Below are 22,908 nucleotides of genomic sequence, written 5' to 3'. Positions count from 1 at the left end.
TGAATGAATGTTGAAGAAAAAAAAGATCACATCTGATAAAGTAAATGGGAAGAGTTTATCTTTGGAGTAGTCCTCTGTAAAGGTGGTTTTCTATTAGAAAACACAGACAAAATATAACACACTAATTGAATAATGAAAAGGGATGTTATTACATTTGAACCGACAATGAGAAAAAATAAAATTCAATTAAATCTCATAATATAAAATTAATACCATTCATCATGATGATTTTAATCCTTTAAATTAATGTGTGTAGTAAAATATTTTCATTATATTGGGCAAGATTCTAGCAAGTAGAATTGAGCTTTGATATACTTCTGGTCAAGGTGTCATTGTATGTTATGTTTGTATGCAATTTCCTTTGAAATAAAAAAAACCTCCATTTTGGAGGTAAGCTCCTCAAGACTCAGTGTGTTCTAAAGTGAGGTAAAAATTCCATCCTTCAGGAAGTTCAGTGAGGCTCGGGATATCTAAAAGTGGGCTCCTTAAGACTCAGGAAGTAACCAGCCCCTAAACTTTAGAAATTCATGAAACTGACCAGACACACTAGATTCCTCACTCCTCAGGCTTATAGTAAAGACTGCTGAGAGACATTCTAAGGCAAACCTACCTGCCTAGAAGAGTCTCAGACCAGAATAACTACCCAGAAAATACTTAGGCCATCATAGCTGCCTGGGAGAAGGAGAGACCAGCTGTGCTGTTTCAAAGAGGTTGAGAGCAAGTGAGTTGTTTTCAGAGATAGTCTCCAACCATTTGAGCCCTTTGCAAATTGTAGAGTGAGATTCAGGATTCCAGCTTTCTTAAGCTATTAGTGATGGTGGTGTGAACTGTGTTGGTGATCAGTGATGGTAGTGTGAACTGTGTTGGTGATCAGTGATGCTGGTGTGAACTGTGTTGGTGATCAGTGATGGTAGTGTGAACTGTGTTGGTGATCAGTGATGCTGGTGTGAACTGTGTTGGTGATCAGTGATGGTGGTGTGAACTGTGTTGGTGATCAGTGATGGTGGTGTGAACTGTGTTGATGGAGCTGTCTTTGCATCGATCTTCTTCCTGTACGAAACCCCTTACTCATATTCATACAAATAAACCCAATTACCTTTTACCAAGTTTACCAAGTTCAACTTTGGTAGTTTCTTTTTGGTGTGTGGTCAGTTCTTATCTGGGGTGAGTAGATTTTTGCTCATTCTTATCTCTTCAGAAATTGAGTCACACAGTATTGTATTACCAAGCAAGAATGGTTTTATATGCATAAAAAATTAAACTCATTCTAGGATATGAAAATTGATAACTAGATAGAGTGCTTTACAAGTTTACTTTTATTTTATAAATAATGATCATTTTCTTGCAACATTTTAATAATTATTTTCTGTTCTCTAAAGTTACTGTTACTGGTTGAGTATGTTGGTAGAAACTGAGTTAAAATTTTCATTAGAAAATGGTTGAGGTTTTGACATATACTCTAATATTTGACATTATAGTTACTTTCCCTTTTTCTAGGTTGTAGTTATGGTACAGTTTCTAACTATCATATGCATTTGAGGACTGGATCAGCAGCCGAAGCAAAAGCAAATTCTGAGCAGTTAATGAAGGTATACATTGAACATCTGAATGAAAGTACTCACATTGCAGTTTGGAATTTGTTAATTTTTGTACATAGGGAGTTAGCTTATTGACCTCAGTTTGATGATTTTAAGTAAATTGGATTTGGTTTCCTGGTATCTTCTGGCATATTATATAAAACTACAAAAATTTCAATCATTAAAATAGTGATTTGAACAATAAGTATTTGGGAATTAAATGTTCATATGCACAGAACAGTAATTTTGCATTTTGCATTTCTTGGAGCAAAAATGAATATATTACAGTGCTTATTGTTTTTCTTATAAAGAAGTGCTTTCACAGGAGTACTCTAAATAATTTAGAGAACCTTCAAGAGTAGATTTTGTATTACTTTTGGAAAAATCACACAGGAGAAAATTCCTGGAAAAAAAATCACAGAAAGTCTAGCATTTTAGAGGTTGAAAACTCCTGTGTATTTTGAAGAATGTCTTTGAAAGATTTCTTCTTAGATTCAGTTACAATAATGATCTATTTTATCTAGCTCTGTTCCTACTTTGTAAGAGTCAGAGCATAGCTTAAAAATATTTTGTTTCCTTTTTATTCCTTTTTATTAACATTCAGATTTGAAATACTAATTTTGAATTTTGTTACTTTGTTGAAGATGTCATGTATATTTTAAACTACATTGAATATATAGTTCTGTAATACTTAGTTAAAGCTATGTATATAATTCATGTTTAAGAAGATAATAGTTAGCTTTGTATTATACTGACTATATTAATGACTTATGTACATGAACAATCACTATAAATAATATAGAAATTCATCAGGAAGCAAGGTAGACATACTTTGAAGTGATTATTAAGCATATAACTTACTATTATAGATTAATATTGATGACTTAGTTTGTAAAACTTTAAGAGAACAGAATACATTTGTAAAGAAAATAATTATTAATGTATTTGAAAGGGTTTATAGTAAATAAAACTCTAAGTATGTTTATTTAGACATTATTAAAATCATAGTTTTATCCTGTTTGGGCTTTCTTTAATAATTAAATACTGAAGATACTATTTTAACCTTCCAGATATTATCTGTAATAGAAAAGGAAGAATTTATGAGAAGTCTAACTCATTCTGCCAGATCTGATTCTGTTCCTGAGCCTGTTATTTTTGACACACCCATGGATGAATGTATTTTATCAGGTGGGCAATATTCCCAGTTATATGTTTGAGCATTTTATATTATATCAAAGTGCATTGAAAATTTTTCTTTGTGGCACTTGTAAATACACAATTACAAAAATTTTAAAAACGGAAAGCCTTTATTCCTGAATAACATTCTTGCACGCTGAATTCAAGAACACCAAAAAGACATGAAGTGAGTTGGAAGGGAGATGGGAGGGGATGGAAGTGATACAAAATTTTTAGTTAGTTTTTACGACAGTCACCAACATGTTGGCTTCATTCCAGGGAGACATCAATGGTTCAACACATGTAAATCAATATACATAATTCAGTATACAAGTGAAAAGGATAGAAACCACATCATCATTTCTGTCAATGCTGAAAAGATCTTTGAAAAACTTCAACATCCCTTCATAATAAATACTCTATTGAGACTAAGGTTAGAAGGAATTTGGACATAATAAAGCTGCTTTGACAAACTGATAGCCATCAACATGTTAAGTGGAGAAAAATTTGAGACATCCCCAATATGATCATAACAAGTCAAAGTATCTCTGTTCATCACCCATTTTCAATGGAGTTCTCAAAGTCCTAGCTAGATCAGTAAGACAAATGAAGAAAATAAAGGGGACATAAGTGAGAAAGGAATAAGTCAAAATATCTCTACTTGCAGAATAAATGATTCTGTACATGAGAGGCCCCGAAGACTACACTAGAAATCTTCTAGAGATGACAAAAATATTCAGCAAAGTGTCAGGTAATGAATTAACATACTCAAATCAACATCCTTCCCAGATACTAAGACAGACAGACTAAGAAAGAAATGAGGGAAACAATCCCATTCATCATATGTCTTAGTTAAAGTTTCTGTTATGATAAAACACCAAGACCAAAAACAAGTTGCGGAGGAAAGGGTTTATTTGGCTTCTGCTTCCTAATTCGTCTCTGAAAGAAGTCAAGACAGGAACTCAGACAGGGCAGGAGGCTGGAGCTGATGCAGAGGCCATAGAGCGATGCTGCTTACTGGCTTGCTTTCCCATGCCTTCCTCAGCATGCGTTCTTAAAGAACCCAGAACTACCAGCTCAAGGGTGGCCCCATTCAAAGTGGAATGGGACCCCCATATCCATCTCTAATTTTAAAATGTCCTACAGGCTTATCCACAGCCTGATCTTATGGGGGTATTCTCTCATTTAATGTTTCTTCCTCTCAGATGACTTTAGCTTGTGTCAAGTTGACATAAAATTAGCCTGCATACCATACAAAGACAAGTTTAAATACATGTATTAAATTCTTTTTTTCTCCTTTCTTTATTTATTGTATTTGTGTTTTAATTTTGCACATCAGCCATGGGTTCCCCTGTCCTCCCCCCTCCCGCCCCCACCCCCACCTTCTCCCAGCCCCTCCCCTCCTTTCCCATCTCCTCCAGGGCCAAGACTCCCCTGGGGATTCATTTAAACCTGGTGGATTCAGTATAGGCAGTTCCAGTCCTCTCCTTCCAGGCTGAGCAAAGTGTCCCTGTGTAAGCCCAAGGTTCCAAACAGCCAGCTCATGCACTAAGGACAGGTCTGGATCCCACTGCCTGGGTGCCTCCCAAACAGTTCAAACTATTCAATTGTCTCACTTATCCAGAGGGCCTGCTCCAGCTGGGGGCTCCACAGCCTTTGGTTCATAATTCATGTGCTTCCATTTGTTTGGCTATTTGTCCCTGTGCTTTTCCAATCTTAGTCTCAACAATTCACCCTCTTATAATCCCTCCTTTTTCTTGACAATTGGACTCCTGGAGCTCCACCTGCGGCCTGGCCAGGGATCTCTGCATCCACTTCCATCAGTTATTGGATGAGAGTTCCAGCACAACTGTTAGGGTGTTTGGCCATCTGATCACCAGACTAGGTCAGATCAGGCTTTCTCTCGACCATTGCCAGTAGTCTACAGTGGATGTATCATTGTGGATTTCTGGGGACCACTCTAGCACTTTGCTTCTTCCTGTTCTCATGTGGTCTTTATTTATCATGGTCTGTTATTCCTTGTTCTCCCTTTCTGTTCTTGATCCAGCTGGGGTCTTCTGCTTCCCTAAGCCATGTATTAAATTCTAAAAATAAAATAAAATAAAACACTGAAGAAAGAAATTTAAGAAGATACCACACAATGTAAATATCTCTCATGTACATAGTAGGTAATATTAATATTATGAAAATGGCCATAATCAATCAACAGATTTACTGAAATCCCCATCAAAATTTCAATATAATTTTCCAAAGAAAAAAATCTTAACATTCATATAGAAACATGAAAGACCATTAACCAAAACAACCCTGAACAGTATCTCTTAACTGTATCACTTACCTCCAAATGCACAGACACACACCCATGCAGTATTATTTTAAATTTTAGGGAATACTTTGAGGAAAGTTATTTGAGTTCCTTATTGACAGTAATGGAATTTCCATGTATTATCACTTGAGATTGTACATGTGCAAAGGTGTATGGCTGTTGACATCCATTTACATTTGAAAATGTATATCCTTTTGGTTTGGTAATATGCTTTTATAGTATGTTTATGTAGTAAAATAGATCAGTATGATAGATTTATCTCAAGCATGTACTTTTGTTCTTCTAAATGAATACAGATGATGCTGATTTGAGTTTTGGATACTTTGAAGTAGAAGAAAGATGTAGAAAGTCTTTTGAAGCTTGGCAGGACAAGCAAAAAGAACTTGAAGATAAAGATAAAGAAACTCTCAAAGCTCAGAGTGATCTAGAAAAACAGAAATTTCAAGAAGATGATGAAAAGAGACATTTCTGGATAAAACAGTTTGAAGCTGAGAAGGAAAAATTAGAAAACCTTCAGAAGGTATGGAATTTTTCTACTCTTCCTAAGAGTGTAGCTATCTCTGAAAGGTACTGATGTCTGGACTGTGGTATAAATGGAGGAGCTTACTCTGTGGCTCTTAATCACTCATGATGAGAAAATGCCTGACCTTGGGATGAGTGTTTAATGCCCTGATTAGTTTGCATGAATTCCATTAAAATTTCAAATGTGAACTTTTGATCTTGGAGGCCTCTGGGGTTTATAGAATTTCAAGGAATATTCTACATAATCTGAAATTTGCAACATAACCTATTACTTTTTCATGCATTTTGAATCATAGGAAAAGACTGTTCCTTTGATTATATAATGTATTCTTTGTAATGTCTGACATATGACACATTATATAAGACATATTAACTTAAAGTAGTTCAGTAATGTAGATGACATTTTTTATCATTATGTTCAATTTTCTCTAATCTTAAAAAGAAAACAAAAGCTATGTATTTAACTTTATTGTGTCATACACTGTTACATTTTGAACTCTACTTAAAGTAGATGAGGTTCATAAAGAATTAGTTTTTGGCATAGCTACTTCCTCAACTATCATATGGTTCCTACCCTGGTAGGTTTCCTTCAAGTAAAACTATCTTGAAAGAGATAATCAGTGATTTCTCAATATTATATTCACACTTTCATTTTTGCTTCTTATTGGGCCTCTGAGCCATTTTTGCCAGCAGAAAGCTGATTTGTCTTTAGATTGTGTACTTTCTCTTACTTTTGCATCACACTGTTTTGATTCTCTTCCCACAGGTTTAGCAACTCTTCATCCACATCTACTTATATTAATGTCTGCTGTTACAGGGCCCTCTGCCAAACTTCTGTTCTTTCCTCCTTTATCACATCTTATACTTTATTATTTGACATCACCCATAGATACCATTGATCAGTAACAGCCTGTATAAGAACATAAAGCTGAGTTTCATACTTACCACCCTTTTATAATTATATTGTCCACCTTCATGTTCATATTTCTTATTGCCACTTTGAAATAGTCAAGCTTTGCTAGTGATTGAGAATATTTGCTATTATTTCTAATTGATCTTTTACCTTCTCGCTACTTAGTCTTCCAATTCATCTACCCATTTGTCATCAGAGAACTATTTTTTAATGTTACTTTCAAGTTTACATCCTGTGGAAAGAACTAGTAGCTAATATAATGTTCAAAAACATTCTCAGTTTTATTTATATATTGAAAATAGATTTTTTTCATACAATGTCTTCTGATTATGATTTCCCTTTATCCAACTCCTCCAAGTTCCTCCCCACCTGTCTTCCTATCTGGCTCCATCCCTTTCTGACTAACATTAGAAAATAAGAAGACATATAAAACTAAGAACAAAATAAAATTAGATAAAACAAAACCAAACAAATTATAGTAAGAAAACAGACAAACAATAAAAAGAGCCAAAGAAAAGGCACAAGAAATGCATAGTGACTCACACATGATCCCACACACAAACACACAGAGGAATCCCCAAAACTGAAAGCTATAATACATATACAAAGGAAGACTAATAGTAGTAGTAGTATTTTTATACAATTATTAAATATATGACATAAGCCCTGACTTAAGACCAAGAACCTTTGAGTTCATTTTGTGTTGGCCATCTACTGATTGGGATGGAACCTACCCTTAAGAGTGATTTGTTTCCTCCATGAGAATCCCTTAGAGAAAACTGATTGTTATTTTCAAGTAGTTGTGAACTAGAGATAGCTTCTGGGATAGCAAAGGGGGCCTGTGTCCACCTCTCTGGCTAGGGACCCTGTAGTGATATATTGTGTACCCTAATAAACTTATCTGGGAATAAGAGGACAGAGTCAGCCACTAGATTAGACATAGAGGCCAGACAGTGGTGGCACACTCCCTTAATACTGTCACTTGGGAGGCAGAGATCTGTCTGGATCTCTGTGAGTTCAAGGCCACACTGGGAACAGTCAGGCAGTGGTGGCACACACCTTCAATGCCTTTGCTTGGAAAGCACACATGCCTTTAATTCCAGGAAGTGACATGGCTGTGTGGGGAACAATATATAAGGTGTGAGGAGACAGGAACTAAGCAGCAGTTCAACTGAGACCCTCAGGGGTGAGGACTTTCAATCTGAGGATTCATGGAAACAGGAACTTGCTCTCTTTAGACTGATGATTTTGTAGAGCTAAGAAGTAGTGGCTGGCTGTTGTGTTTGTCTGATCTTTAAGCTTTCAACCCAATATCCGGCTCTGGGTTTTTTATTATAAGACATTTTAAGATTCATGTTATAGGACCCCCATGTGCGCACACCCTTGCAGACCTTCTTTATGCTGCCACAGTTTCTGTGAGTTCATATGTTCTTAGAGGGCCTTGATTTCTTGATGTTCTTCATTCCCTCTTGCTCTTATAATCATTCTTCCTTTTATGCAGAGTTCTTTGGCCCTGGTCAGGGATATGGGGTGGGGGAGGGCAATATGTGATGGAGATAACCCTTGAAGTGTTCCAAGTTCCCTCACTCTGAATTTGATAAGACTGCCCATATGCTGCAGGAACAGGCTTTTCTGATGATAGATGAGCAAGGCACAGATCAACTGAGCACAGCAGAATGTGGTTTGGAGTCATTTTATTGCCAAGTTTCTTTAGCAGAACAGTATTGTTTGATTTCTTTTAGGTCTCTGGCATATCTAGGTTTAGAGTTTTGTCCTTCCAAGCAGCATCAGGTATGGGTTCCATCTAATTACCATACCACCTCTCAAATGGCCCAAATTTTACACGTCTCTCTGCATATTCCCTCTCTCATCCCTCCTCTCTCCTGTTAGATCTTCCATTATAGTCTCCAGCCTTGTCCATCCATAACTATCTATTCTATTTCCCCTTCTTAGAGAGACCCATCCCTACCCCTAAGCCCCTTTCTCTATTCCTAACCTATGTGGTTCTGCAGACTGTAGGTTGATTGTTGAAGATTTGACAACTAACATCCACACAGAAGCAAACACATAGCATATGTCTTTCTGGGTCTAGGGTATCATCTCACTCATGATGATTTTATCTAGCTCCATCTATTTACCTGTGGATTTCTTTACTTAATTTTCATAAAAGGTGATTAATATTCCATTATGTAAATGTATCACATTTTTTTTTTAATCTATTCAACCATTTACATACATCTATGCTGTTTTAAATTTCTGACTCTTATGTATGGGGAAGCAATGAACATGGTTGATCAAGTGAGCATGTGTGTTCCTGTAGTATGATAAAGTGTCCTTGAAGTATGTGCCCAAAAGTGCTGGATACTGAAGTAGTTCAACTCCCAACTTCCCAAGAAATCACCACACTGATTTCCATACTGGCTGTGCAAGTTTACACTCCCAAAAGTGATGGATTCTATGTTCTTCCAGCATGGGCTGTCATTTGTTTTATTGATATGGCCATTCTGACTGTTCTTAAGATGAAATCTCAAAGTAGTTTTGATTCACATTTTCCAGATGACTATGAATGTTGAACATTTTTTTAAATGCTTCTCAGCCATTTTAATTTCTTCTTTGGGGGCATTTTCTCTTTAGATATGTTCCCAATTATTTAACAGGGTTATTTTCTTGATGTAGTTTTTTGAGATCTTTTACATATTTTAGATATTAGCTCTCTACCAGATGAGTGGTTGTTAAAATTCTTTTCCCATCTGTATCCTGCTTCTTCATCTGAATGGCAACGTACTTTGCCTTACAGAATCGTTACAGTTTCATGAGGTCCCATTTATCAACTGTTGTTCCTAGTTCCTGTGCTAACTGTCTTTTGTTCAGAAAGTCTTTTCCTGTGCCAATGACATCAAGACTCTTCCTCACTTTCTCTTCTGTTAGATTCAATATATTTGACATTATGTTGAGGTCTTTGATCCATTTGGAGTTGAGTTTTGTGCAGGGTGGTAAGTGTGGATTTATTTGCATTCTTCCACATGCAGCCATCCAGTTGCAATGAAATGTTGAAAATGCTGTTGTTGTTTTTTCAGTATGTATTTCTGGCTTTTTAAAAATCAAATTTCAAGTGTCCATAGGGTGTGTATATTTATGTTCTGGTCTTCAATTTGATTCAGTTGGCGAACATGCTGGATTTTGTGCCATTACCATTCTGTTTTTATTACTATAGCTCTGTAGTCTGTAGTACAATTATGATCATTATTAGTGATACCTTCACCAGTTCTTTTTATCATTTAGGGGTATTTTAGCTATCCTGGGTTTTCATTACTAATAACTGAGCGTGCAGGGAGATTTTCACATTTAATCATTGTTTATATAAATGTGTTGACCGAATCTGACATAATGAACATATCTTTTGATATTTGAATATAATAATATTCTGATATTATTCTACACCCAGAAAGACCAGGACAAAATGAATGATGAACTTCATAAAGAAGAGAAAATATGGAAAGAAAAATATAGAGAGCATGAGGTATATATTTGTTGTTTTATATTCATACACTGTTTTCTCCATTTGAACTAAATTATTATGCTTTTTAAAATGATGAGCATAATAATGTTGCCTATATGGTATGGAATTTAACTCATTTCAACATTAGTAATTTGTTACTCTTAGAATCTCTCACTGAAAGAGAATATCCTAAAAATAAAAAGTTAGTTACCTCTGCTGTTTTTCCTATGGCTGTTTTTGTATTAGTATATAAAATTTTGTATGTTTGTAGTTATATAAAAATAATTTATATTAAGTTCAGTCCTTTAGTTTTTCTTAGATCTTTATTCCAGGATGCCCACTGGTCATATATCAGCTTTTTTATGTTTAGCTATCTTATTCTTGATATGTATTTCATATCTTCTTTATTTGAAAAAAAAACTTTAAAAAAATTCCTTAGGCCATCATCCACCCAACCATTTCTTTTTTCTCCTGATTTTTTAAATGGAAAATCATTCTAATATATATATATATATATTCATAAAGGTTATCTCCATGTTGAGGATTTAACTGAGTTTGTAACTATTTATTCCTCATATTTATTTGCCCTACTTACTAATATTCTTTTAAAATTCACTGAATTATTTTGTTTCTTTACTTATATTTTGCTCTCCATTATTACAACATCCATGTCAGGAAGTTTAAGACCTCTATATTTTGGCCTCTTTTTTCCCTTTTTTTTTTCTGGGTGTCATCTTGATTTTGAATGCTCTCTACCTGCAGACAATCCCTTACTTGTTAAGTTATTGGCTCATTAACTTAAAAGAGCATTATCAACTTTTCAATAGGACCCAAATCTATGTGTTTTAAAAAATAAATTCTATAAAATAAGTGACCCTATTTTCTCATTGAGCCTTACAGCAATTTGACTCTAGGTTTAGATTTTGTGTTACTTTTAATCTACTTATAAAATCATCCATTTAGCTGATTACTACTTATTCCACTTTATTTTAGGAACGTATTAGAAACTTGCATTTACAAATGGAAGAGGAAAGAACAAGATTAAGAGAGCTGCAGGAAAAAGAAAAAGCGCGTTTGCTAAATTTGCAGCACAATGCAGCTGTAAAAATTCAAGCTACATATAGAGGATTTATAACTTACCAAAAATATAGCCCGATCATAAGAGAGCAAATAGAAAATAAGAAAAGGAAAGCCCGGGAGTGGAAAGAGAAGGAAGCGAAGATCCGACAAAAGGAGGAAGAAAGAAGAAGAAGAATTGAAGAGGAGCAGAGGATTGAGGAGGAGAGAAAGAAGAAGATGCTGGAGGAGAGGAGGAGGCGGGAAAGGGAATACGAAGAGAAAAAGAGCATCCTGAGACAAGAAAGAGAAGAACAACGAAACAGGGAAAAAATGAGACCCAGGGAAGATGCCCGCCAACCGCTGATCATCAGCTGCGCTGTAAGGAAGGGAGAAGGTCATACCAAGCAGCTAGCTGTGGCAAATGTGTCAAACAATAAGGTTGCTAAAGCTGAAGAATTAGCGGACACCAATTCAAAGAAGCAAGAAGCTGTTTGTTTAGTTCAGCAATCAAACAAGAGAGAAAATGTGCGTAAACAGCTTGCATTGATGGAACCAACAGGAGTAAAATTAAAACCAAGCCAGGCAATATTGGTGGAAACAAAAATGAGTGCAAAAAATGAAAACTTACCAAAATTTAAAATGAATGAAAATGTACCAAAACTAAAAATGAATGAAAAAAGTGAGAATTTACCAAAGAAACAGTGTTCAGAAAAACTGGTTAACCGGGAAATTAACTTAGAAAATATGGACCAAAAATATGAATTGAAAAACTCAGACCTACAGGAAAATGTCAATACACAGTGCCAGGAGCAAGAACGGAAGTCCCAAACTCAAAAACAGGTAAATGTGGATCACGGCACAAAGGAGAATGTAGGACAAGAAACCCAAATAACGTTTGGGTTTGCAGTGACAGAATCAGTAGGAGTAGAATTAAAAACAAGTCAGGCGATTTTGACGGAATTAAAAATGAATGAAAACTTACCAAAATTAAAAATGGATGAAAAAAGTGAGAACTTACCAAGGAAACAGTGTTCAGAAAAACTGGTTAACCAAGAAATTAACTTAGAAAATATAGGCCAAAAATATGAATTGAAAAACTCAGACCTACAGGAAAATGTCAATACACAGTGCCAGGGGCAAGAACGGAAGTCCCAAACTCAAAAGGAGGAAAATGTAGAGCAAGCCACAAAGGAGAATGTAGGACAAGAAACTCAAATAATGTTTGGGTTTGCAGTGACAGAATCAGTAGGAGTAGAATTAAAACCAGGCCAGACAATTTTGGCAGAATTTAAAATGAATGAAAACTTACCAAAATTAAAAATGGATGAAAAAAGTGAGAATTTACCAATGAAACAATGTTCAGAAAAACTGGTTAACCGGGAAATTAACTTAGAAAATATAGACCAAAAATATGAATTGAAAAACTCAGACCTACAGGAAAATGTCGATACTCAGTGCCAGGGACAAGAACGGAAGTCCCAAACTCAAAAACAGGAAAATGTGGATCACGGCACAAAGGAGAATGTAGGACAAGAAACCCAAATAATGTTTGGGTTTGCAGTGACAGAATCAATCGGAGTAGAATTAAAAACAAGTCAGGCGATTTTGTCAGAATTAAAAATGAATGAGAAAAATGAAAACTTACCAAAATTAAAAATGGATGAAAAAAGTGAGAACTTACCAAAGAAACAATATTCAGAAAAATTGGTTAACCAAGAAATTAACTTAGAAAATATAGGCCAAAAATATGAATTGAAAAACTCAGACCTAAACGAAAATGTCAATACTCAGTGCCAGGGGCAAGAACGGAAGTCCCAAACTCAAAAGGAGGAAAATGTAGAGCAAGCCACAAAGGAGAATGTGGGACAAGAAACTCAAATAATGTTTGGACACAAACAAGAAATGAGTGAAGAGGACAATACTGGAGCACAGGAGATCATCAATGATAATCAAGAGAGACCAGAGCAAGATAGATCATTGTATAAAGAGAATTGTTCTTCAACTATTTCCATGCAAAAAGACCCACTGTCACTAATACTTGAAAATCCTGCACCTGCAGAAAGAAATGTAATGTTGGAAGCCAAAGAGATTGATTTAAAATCAAAAAGAATTGAGGAAATCCCGAAGAACAATGTGCTGCCCTGCGATACTGTGATCATGAACTCAAAAGCCTTCGTGCATACAGAAGGCAACACACATCAGCAGGGTTCTGTCTCAGGCCAACTGGCTCCCAGTGAAGAGGCTGGCAGTCACAGTGCTAATAGCCCCCTGGTCACTGCAGAAGGGGACTGTCCTAAGTCGGAGATTAAAGACATTTCAGAACAATGGAAGCAAACTAAGGCTCAAAGGGACAGTGGCCTGGCCTGCTCTCTTTCACAGGCAACAGTTTTATCTTCAGTTGAGGAAAGGAGACTGGCTTGGATAAAGTCATTTAAACCTTGGCCTGAAATCTTTGAGCAAAATCAACTCAAGGAAGTCATTAAAAAAAAGAGACTTGTCAAGTGTCCAACAAATACAATGCCTCCTTTGGATGCATCAGCCATTCTCCGGCATGGCCCTTGGAATACTTTACAGCAGGTATTTACAATTTGGCAATACTATTTTTATATTGAATGTAAAATTAACATTCTATAATGTAATTTTGCCTTTCAGTGGTTTTATGTGTAAGATTTCCAACTCTTAGTAGATGAAGTCAGTAATGATAGACTGTCTTGTATCAGAGAGCTTATATTTTTAAGATCTCAAGTAAAAATTTTCAGGACTTTACCCACCAAAGTCTAAAGAGCTTTTGATTTATACTTTCCAGTGTCTTGAGTCCTGAGTCAAGGCCCTGTAGGAACATCTGGAAATTATGGTTGGAATTATGTAAGGACGCTTAGTGCTCATGGGGCACTGCCTCCATTTCCATGAAAACGCCTACTGCTGTGAAAGCCTTACTGACAGGATGGAAGAGCCTAGAGTTCCTGTATGCAAATGTTACTTAGCCTGTATGCAAATGTTATATATGCCATGCAGTTGCAGTACACAAATACTGGAAACACAGTACAGTTTTCATTAAGTGCGACTAATTTTGTGTTATAAAGAGTATAACATCAAATGAACTTGACATAGCAACCTGTGTACAAGGAACTTTGATTGTATACTGCTTCAAACAAGTTACAATTTTTTATTTACCTGTGGTTTGTAAATCAAACATATTAGTAAAATGTACTCTAGGGGCATGAAAATAACATTTTAAAATATCTCAGTTTTAAGCCCTATAGTCTTGAGCCGACATGGCTGCTCTCTATTGTTTGATAAAATGATCATTAGGGTAGATTATACATGGTGATACCTGGCCATCACTGAAGCTAAAAATAAAATTTTGGGTAACTAATATTAGATAGAACCAGAATAGATATTTAAGATCTTAAGAATCCTGGTTTTCCAGAGGCCTTTAGAATTTTATTTTTGTGCTACAGAATGTCTAAGGACACTGGGTCATAAGATAACTTATCACACATGCAAACTGTGATATGTGACTATTTGGCAGAAGAGATACCAGTTTCATCTGTCAATGTGGAGGCAGGCTCCAGCACATGTCAGGAACAGGCTCCAAATCAAAGTCCCTTTGATTCTAAGTTGGAATAGGAGACTGGCTTCTGGCACCATGTCCTCAAGAAGGAATGGAAGGAAAAGAGCTATCCATGATCTGCTGTGTGTCACCGGCTCCTCACCCTGAGACAATAGGCCTGTCTTGATCTCTATGGGTGACCAGGATTCTGAGGATTAACTTCATTAGGGGACACTAGTCCCTCCATCATGAGGATAGGTGAAGAGTGGCCTCTTACATGGCAGAACAGGACTCCAGACAGTGAGCTATTCACAAGTGACCCCAGATCTTCTACAGGTCTTTTTCATTAAAATATTTTTATGACTTCTTGACATTTTATGTCTTCATTTTTTGTTGCCCTTATTTAAAAAGAAAATTGAAAGGGTCTTGCCATGGGGCACACTCATGATAGTCCTGCTTCATATCCCATGTGCTGGGATCACAGGCATATACTACCATGGGTGTTTGTCCTTTTCATTGCTTTAGGTCAGGGCCTTGTTTATGCCACTCATGTGTACTCCTACCAAGCTACCCCCTAGACTATATTCCATTTGTTATGTGTATAGGTGCCTAGACAAATCAAAATATTAATAAGTAAAGAGTATTTTATTCACTTGGAAGTTTTTCATTAGTCTAATATATTTGACTGATAATTATTGGTGAGTTGAACAGAAAATGCAGCCTTTGTCCCTATGGAACATAAGCAAAGAAATGCTCTATAAATTTTAACTACTGTAAAAAGGATTCCTGTGTTTTCTGTGAAAGGGAAATAAATTAATTGAGTTTGCTGATTTACTTTCTTTGTGTATTCAGGATAGAACTATTCTAGCAAGAGCCCTACAACTTAACTATATCCCTTGCCCTTTGGTAAGGAAAAATATTTTGAGACAGGGGGTCATGGAATTTCCCAGGCTAGCTTTAAGTTCACTACACAGCCTTGGCGGGCTGAAATCTTCATGCTCCTACTTCAACCCTCTGATTACTTGGAGTTGCCAGTCTGTACCACCACTTCTGGATGGTGATGAGGTTTAGAAGAGACATCTTGGTTGCTGAATAACAACATAAGGAACAAGAGCTAGAACTTACACCGTAAAATGCCGTCCATTTCCTAGTCAGTGTTTGGCCATGGCTGCCAGCTCTCTGCAGCTACATATAAATCCTTTCTGTGGGTCTTCACTGGTTTTTACTTGGATGATGCTGTTTCTGGGGCCATTCCTCCTGTAGTCTCCTTTCCCTTAAGTTTTTACCAGGCTTTTCAATACGATAGCAGTAGCCATTACTTGCAAAACTACCCTCATGTATGTATCTTCGAGCTAGTGCAGGTGACAGTTCTAGGCCTATAGTGCAGCCTGCTTTGAAAGTAAAAATTAAGTTATTTTTCCTTGTTACTAGTTGATCTCTGCCCTATCAGTGAGGAGAGTAATACCTTTCTCCTGGATGTTTCTTCTATTCATGCCCTCTTCTTTCTTGAGAACGCCTTTCAATTTCCACAAAAGGGAAGTTAGCTGGTTTTTTTTGTTTGTTTGTTTTTTTTTAATGCTCTTTCTGGGGAGCCCACCACCCACCTACCAAATAAATCCCATACAGAGGATTATTCTTAATTATAAATGTTCAGCCTTAGCTTGGCTTGTTTATTGTCAGCTCTTATTAACTTTAACCCATCTGTCTTTTGCCTTTGGGCTCTTAACTTTCTCTATTTCTTTTCTTTCTTACTCCATTGCTGGTTGTGTAGCTGGGTGACTAGCCTCTGATGTCTTCCTCTCCTTGTTCTTGCTTCTAGCTCTCTTCTCTCCCAGATTTCTCCTTCTATTATTTCTTTCTGCTAGTCAACCCTGCCTATCATTTCTTCTGCCTTGCTATTGGCCATTCAGCTCTTTATTAGACCATCAGGTGTTTTAGACAGGCACAGTAACACAGCTTCACAGAGTTAAACAAATGCAACATAAACAAAAGTAACACAAAATAATATTTCCCAATAATTAGCTCCCTTTACTTCTTTTAGAGTAATGCTTAATCATATGAAGTTCTCCTAAAATGCCAAACAGGTCTTGTGGTTAATGTGTTGAGCAAATATTACCTATTATTTAAGTCTCTGAAGTGATGTGGTTAGCAATGGCTGATTTGATTACTTTCACTGTCACTAAAGCAACTGATGCAAACTACATTTTTCTTTGAAGTTTCAAATATATTTTATAAAAGTGAAAAATATGTCTTAATATGTCAAGAAAATACTGAAATACTATAAATATTTTTTTGTTTCCAGAAAGTTCCTGTAATTTTTCTGTTTGACAGATTATTTATCATAGTGTTTTATTCAACCACTGTAACTTTCCTACTTTCTCTTGTCATTTAGCTTCATGTCTGGGTTTATCCTGACTGCTAGCACCATCTTTGGAAGATTTTTGTAAAGGTGGTGGTGGGGGGAAGGGTACTTCTCCTTAGGTTAAACTTAAGGATAATTTATAATTAAATCTCTGAAAGATTATAGCAATCTTTATATATATATATATATATATATATATATATATATATATGTATGTATATATGTATGTATGTATTTGAGTATTTGAGAAAACATGTATAAGTCAAAAATAGTAATAATTATGAAGATAATGAATTAATCATAGATTCCATAGATGGAACAGTTCATTCTCAAATTGCAAGAGCCTGACACACAAAATTTTCAAATATGTTTTTGTATCGTCCTTAACATGAAAAGAAAATATGACTACTGTAAACATATTTGAGTTTTGCTACAAGTTGAAACAATTAATTTTTTTACAATTCTTTTTTTTTTTTAATTTTTGAAACATTTAGCCAAATTCCTTTATGCCCCAACTAATATTTTTCAAACTGAACAAACAGTGCTGGACACATATGATTACTAATTTTATATTTACCCAAATTTGAGTGATTTAAAGCGTTTGCTATAATGCATGGGTCAAACAATGAATATGAACACTTATTTTGATGTCTTATGTTTAGAAAACTTTAGGATGGGGTATAGGATACATTCCTATATCACAGGAATTTTTAAATGTTCAAACAAATGGAAGGAATGCTGTGAAACTCCTCATATGCCGTCAAAGGTAGATGCCTCTAATAAGGTGCCAACATGACCCTCATTCATGAATTGTAATAAAATGAAATGACAGAATTTATAAAGATTGCTCCCTAATAAGTAACTAAAATTGGATTGTGAATAGATAGTTGGCTGAAAAAGGCATGTTGCTAAATAAGGCCAGATAATGTGTTTCACTGCCAATCTACCTTCATTATTACACAGCTTGCTGTAATTGTCAAATTTTGAGCTATTCAATTCTTAGTCTAAATGTTTTCATTTTCTAGTGTATGGCCACATTTCTAATTACAGAATTTATCAATTTGCATCCAAACTCAATAAGAAGTGCATTTGATATTGTCACTTAAGTGGATAATACATTTTCATTCTTAAAAAATTAAAAGATAATTGGTTGTATGGATTGCTTTAGGTAGTGAATACTTGGTGCACTCTGAGATGATTATGAAAGCAGAAACTTTATTTACCTAAAGTTTAAGAAATAGTACTTTTGTTGGTTAAACAAACAAACAAAATAAATGGTCCAAATGTTGTCTGTGTATTTCCATCAATGTATGTCCCTGTCAGAGATCCAGGAATCTCAATGCTACTGTTAGACACATAGCTTTATGATATGTTATATACAGAAAAGTATTTCAAACTTGAAAAGAACAAAAATTTGTTAAAACTGAGGGAGAAATTTACTAAGGGATTGTTATATTGCTTCCATGTACTTTACCTTTGAACTTGAATGGATTATGAATGATTGCATTGACTTCTTTTGCTATGTTGCAGAAAAAGAGACCAGATAGATAGACTGAGTTCTTAATAAAGATAGGCTTCCACATATACAATTACTTAAGTGAATTTTTGAACTCCTCTGCAAGGCTAATATTGTCTATATTGTGCTGTTCAATAGTGTCATTCATCACAGTGTCCTTGAATTTCTAGGTTACAGCCATTACATTTCAGGACTTGCCTGGCTGTAGTCTTTCTACACTAGCAGAGTGCACAAATCTTCAGCTTCTGTCTCTCCGACGCTGTGGGTTAACTTCTTTGCATGGCCTGACCCACTGCAAAAAACTTAAGTACATCGATGCACAGGCAAGTTGTTTGCTTTTGTTATTTACCATACAATAAATATGAAATGGATGCATGTTTAGATTTCAGATATGATCATTTTGAAGAAGCAGTAAAATAACTTCATCCATGAGGTTTAAAGCAATCATTGCAGTCCTAAATTTCTAGGGACTGAGTGGGTACGCGGAGGATATTCAGAGCCAGAAATTAATCATTTTGTTTCATAAATGGTGTGGCCACTGTAGCAAATAACAACCTTCTTTAAAATAGTGTTATAAAAACATTCATGTGATTTCTTGTGATTCTGCAGTCAGACTAGACCGTACATTTTATACCATGTTGACTCTTTTTTAATTGTCACATATTAGTTGGATTGAGAATTTACAAAAATTTTTTTTGGTTGCCTATATAAGGACATCTCAAAGGTTAGACTGTCCTGTGGCTGCTAGAGGGTCTCTGTTTCCAAGGCTGGGAGTTTGTCCAAACATGTGCCAGTGTGCACGTGCATATCAAGCATCTGTCTGTGTCATGTTACCCAGTGTTTCATTGGCTGAGCTCTGAGTTCAGGTGGGAGGGGACCCCCCATTGGCCAATACTGGCTTATCATGTTTCTTTTTTTTTAAAGATATATTTATTTATTATATATACAGTGAGTGTTCTGTCTGGCAGAAGAGGGCACCAGATCTCATTATAGATGGTTGTGAGCCACCCTGTGGTTGTTGGGAATTGACAGGACCTCTGGAAGAACAGCCAGTGCTCTTAACCTCTGAGCCATCTCTCTAGCCCCAGTTTATCAAGTTTCTAAGAGACTATCAAACTAATGTTCCTTCACAATCTACCACCCAGTATCTTTGTAATGATTCACGTAGAGAAAATAGGCTCATGTCCCAAAGACCACAAAATCTCATCAGTTTGAGCCATCAGTTCATGAGCTTTGCATCTGCATCAGATCCTGGTGGAGGAGCAGCTTCTCAGTGCCCTTTCTCAGCTACACTTGTGAAAGCATAGTCCTTACAAGTCAGAGAGATGCACTGCAAAATGGAAAATTATCCCTCCTCCTCTTCTCAGAAACAATGTTGAGAACGAGCTCAGTTAACCACCACACCCTTTCCCATCTGAAATCACAAGCAATATAACCAACAAATATTCCACTCTACTCTTTTGGGTTGTTTGAGATACTTTGTTGTATTATTTTCTATATTTTAAGAAATATTAAGCAAATGCAAAAATAGCCAATTCTTTGTGGATTAATTTTTCTTTTTTATAATAAAGCGATTTGCTTGATTATTTTACAAGTTAGAAACTTATGTGTTGATTTAGTCATCATATCTCAGCCTTAATATACTTGAAAGGATTATGTATTATATTTAGAAGATTTTGAAATAAAATTATTGTATTTGTTCTTTCTTCACTTTAGGAAAACCACATTGAGACTATCAATTGTGAAAATTTGGAAAATCTCCGTGCTGTTCTTCTTAATCAAAACCTGCTGACTTCTATTCATGGCTTGGATGGATGCACTAATATCCATAACCTTGAACTTTCACATAACAAAATCACTCGAATCAGTAAGGTCCATTTTAATATTTAAACATTTATTTTATATAATTGTATTTTGTTTCATTCACTCATTTTAGAATTAGCCTTTCTGAGGGCTAGGAAGATGTCTCAGTTGGTAAAGTGTTGACTTGTAAGCATGAACACCTTTGTCTGGTGTAAAAAAAAAAAAAAAACAAACATGGGAAGATGTGAGGGAGATGCTCAGTGGTTAAAGTTCTTACAGTTCAAGCTTGAGGACATGAGTTTGGATCAGAGAATCCATGTCAATACTGCTTGGGTGTGGGGACCTACTTGTAATCCCAGTCACTGAAGGAGGAGACAAGGGATCCTCAGTACAAGTTGGCTTGCGAGATTAGATTTATCAGTGAGCTCTGGCTTTATTGAGAGATTCTCCATCAATGAATGAGGTGGGAGAGCAATGCATGATGATTCCTTCAACATCAGTCTTAGGCTTTCACAAGAATATGTATCCACAGTGTGCCATACATGTATTTGAACATGCATACAGCATGCATACTACATACACATATGTGCACACACATATATACACATGAGAAATGAGAAACAGGTCAGGCTTGAGAGCATATATTTGTAATCTCAGTGGTAAAGAGGGGAAGACAATCAGATTCTTAAGCCAACCTGGCCTCAGTAGTGAGATAATGAATTCCAATGCAATGAAGATGCATATCATAATCACACACACACACACACACACACACACACAGTAGGCCACTATTCCTGATTTGCGTATTTTACCATTTTAATACTTATTTAATCTGTATTGGAAAATAGCATTATTTTAATGTATATTAAAACAATACAACCATGAGTACTAATGAATAACTGTTAGTCGTCACTGAAGTTAGCACATTCCTTTCTTTGTTCTGTTTTCTATAGAAGTGAATTAAACTCCACTGGGGAATTAAAAACCTGTGTATGACATAATATTCCTTGCTTTGTGCTTGTACTTCCTTTAAGTGTCATTAAATTTATTTCCCTAAGCCTGATATAAGAGTTTGGTCAAATTTGATTTCATTTACTCATTTTAGAATTAGCCTTTCTGAGGGCTAGGGAGATGTCTCAGTTGGTAAAGTATTGACTTGTAAGCATGAACACCTTACAAGGTTTCAGCTGCATTGACAAGACTTCTTCATAGATACTGTTCTGGGCTCTACCTAGTCCTGGAGCAATGTCTTCCCTTGCTATGATGTCAACCTACCAGGAGTGACATCATTAATAATCATTGAGTCTGCCTTCCCCAGTAGCTATCCAATATCAGTAACTCCTCAACTAGATCTGGAATTTCATGCCCACCTTCCCACATCTATGTGTGATTTTTGTCTTGTTTGGCCTTGTGCAGGTTGTGTGCATACTGTTGCAATCACTGGGAGTTTGTAAATGCAACTGCCCTGTGGTTTATGGAAAATACTCTTTCTTTAATGTTATCTCAAACCCATGGTTCTTACATTCTTTCCACCTCCTCTTTCTCAATGATCTCTGAGCTTCTGGGGAAGAAGTATGATATGTATGTCGTACTTACGTCTGAGAATTCTATAGCCTCTTAGTCTCTATAAGTTGACAAATTGAGGGCTTCTGTGATGAATGGCATCTACTGCAATGTGAAGTTTCTCTGATGAGCATTGAAAGATGGTCTCATCTATGAGGATAATGATAAGTCATTAGGAATAGTTTTATTGTGTCCATTATTTAGCAGAATTATAATAGGGATTTGTGGTGATATATTGTGTACCCTAGTAAAACTTACCTGGGTCAGAGAACAGAACAGCCACTAAATTAGACATAGAGGTCAGGCAGTGGTGGCACACACCCTTAATCCTAGCATTCTCGAGGCAGAGATCCATCTGGAACTCTGTGAGTTCAAGGCCACACTGGAAACAGAACCAGGCATGTTAGTACATGCTTTTAATCCCAGCACTTGAGATCCCATGCCTCTGCTTGGGAAAGACACACACTTTTAATCCCAGGAAGGGATGGCAGGAAGCAGAAAGGTGTATAAGACATGAAGACCAGGAACTAGAGGCTTTTAGGCTTTTAGGTCTTTTTAGAAGTTTAGCAGCAGTTCAGCTGAGATCAATTCAGATGAGGACTCAAAAAGGTTTCAGTCTCAGGAAACAGGATCAGCTGAAAAGTTGGTAAGGTAAGGTTGGCTGTGGCTCTTCCTATTTCTCCTAGCTTTCAGTGTTTGACTCAATACCTGGCTTCGAGTTTTTTCTATTAATAAGACCATTTAAGATTTGAGTTGGAGTGAGTTCTGTCCTGGGTTCTGTCACCAGCCACATGAATATAACCCCTTTTGCAGTGTCCAGTGGTCGTCTCATGGAGAAGGATTTAAATTCAATCAGAAAGTGGTTGGTTACTCTCATAACATTTGTATCATTATTGTACCAGAGGTCATATCTTCTTGCCAGGCCAGTCATTAGTGTAGCTTACAAGTTCACAGTTGGGTGAACTAATGATTACTACTTTTCTCCAGTAGCATGCATAACACCTTCTAGCATCATGAAAGATAGCCAATGCAGAGTTAT

General features: G+C 36.0%; 1 protein-coding gene across 6 annotated transcripts in view; it reads left to right on the top strand.

Moving 5' to 3' along the window:
• Lrriq1 (leucine rich repeats and IQ motif containing 1) overlaps positions 1–22,908 on the top strand; it is a 191,788-nt gene that overhangs the window by 11,904 nt on the left and 156,976 nt on the right. For all 6 annotated transcript variants that reach the window (XM_036170070.1, XM_036170073.1, XM_036170071.1 and 3 more), the window contains exons 5-11: positions 1,498–1,589; positions 2,648–2,765; positions 5,376–5,599; positions 9,960–10,034; positions 11,007–13,649; positions 18,674–18,826; positions 20,220–20,370. In XM_036170070.1, coding sequence (XP_036025963.1) covers positions 1,498–1,589; positions 2,648–2,765; positions 5,376–5,599; positions 9,960–10,034; positions 11,007–13,649; positions 18,674–18,826; positions 20,220–20,370 — 3,456 coding nt within the window. The remainder of the gene's footprint in view (positions 1–1,497; positions 1,590–2,647; positions 2,766–5,375; positions 5,600–9,959; positions 10,035–11,006; positions 13,650–18,673; positions 18,827–20,219; positions 20,371–22,908) is intronic.

This window comes from Onychomys torridus, chromosome 20, assembly GCF_903995425.1.
Source record: "Onychomys torridus chromosome 20, mOncTor1.1, whole genome shotgun sequence".
Taxonomy (NCBI): Eukaryota; Metazoa; Chordata; class Mammalia; order Rodentia; family Cricetidae; genus Onychomys; species Onychomys torridus.
This window is presented reverse-complemented; position numbering and strand designations above follow the sequence as displayed.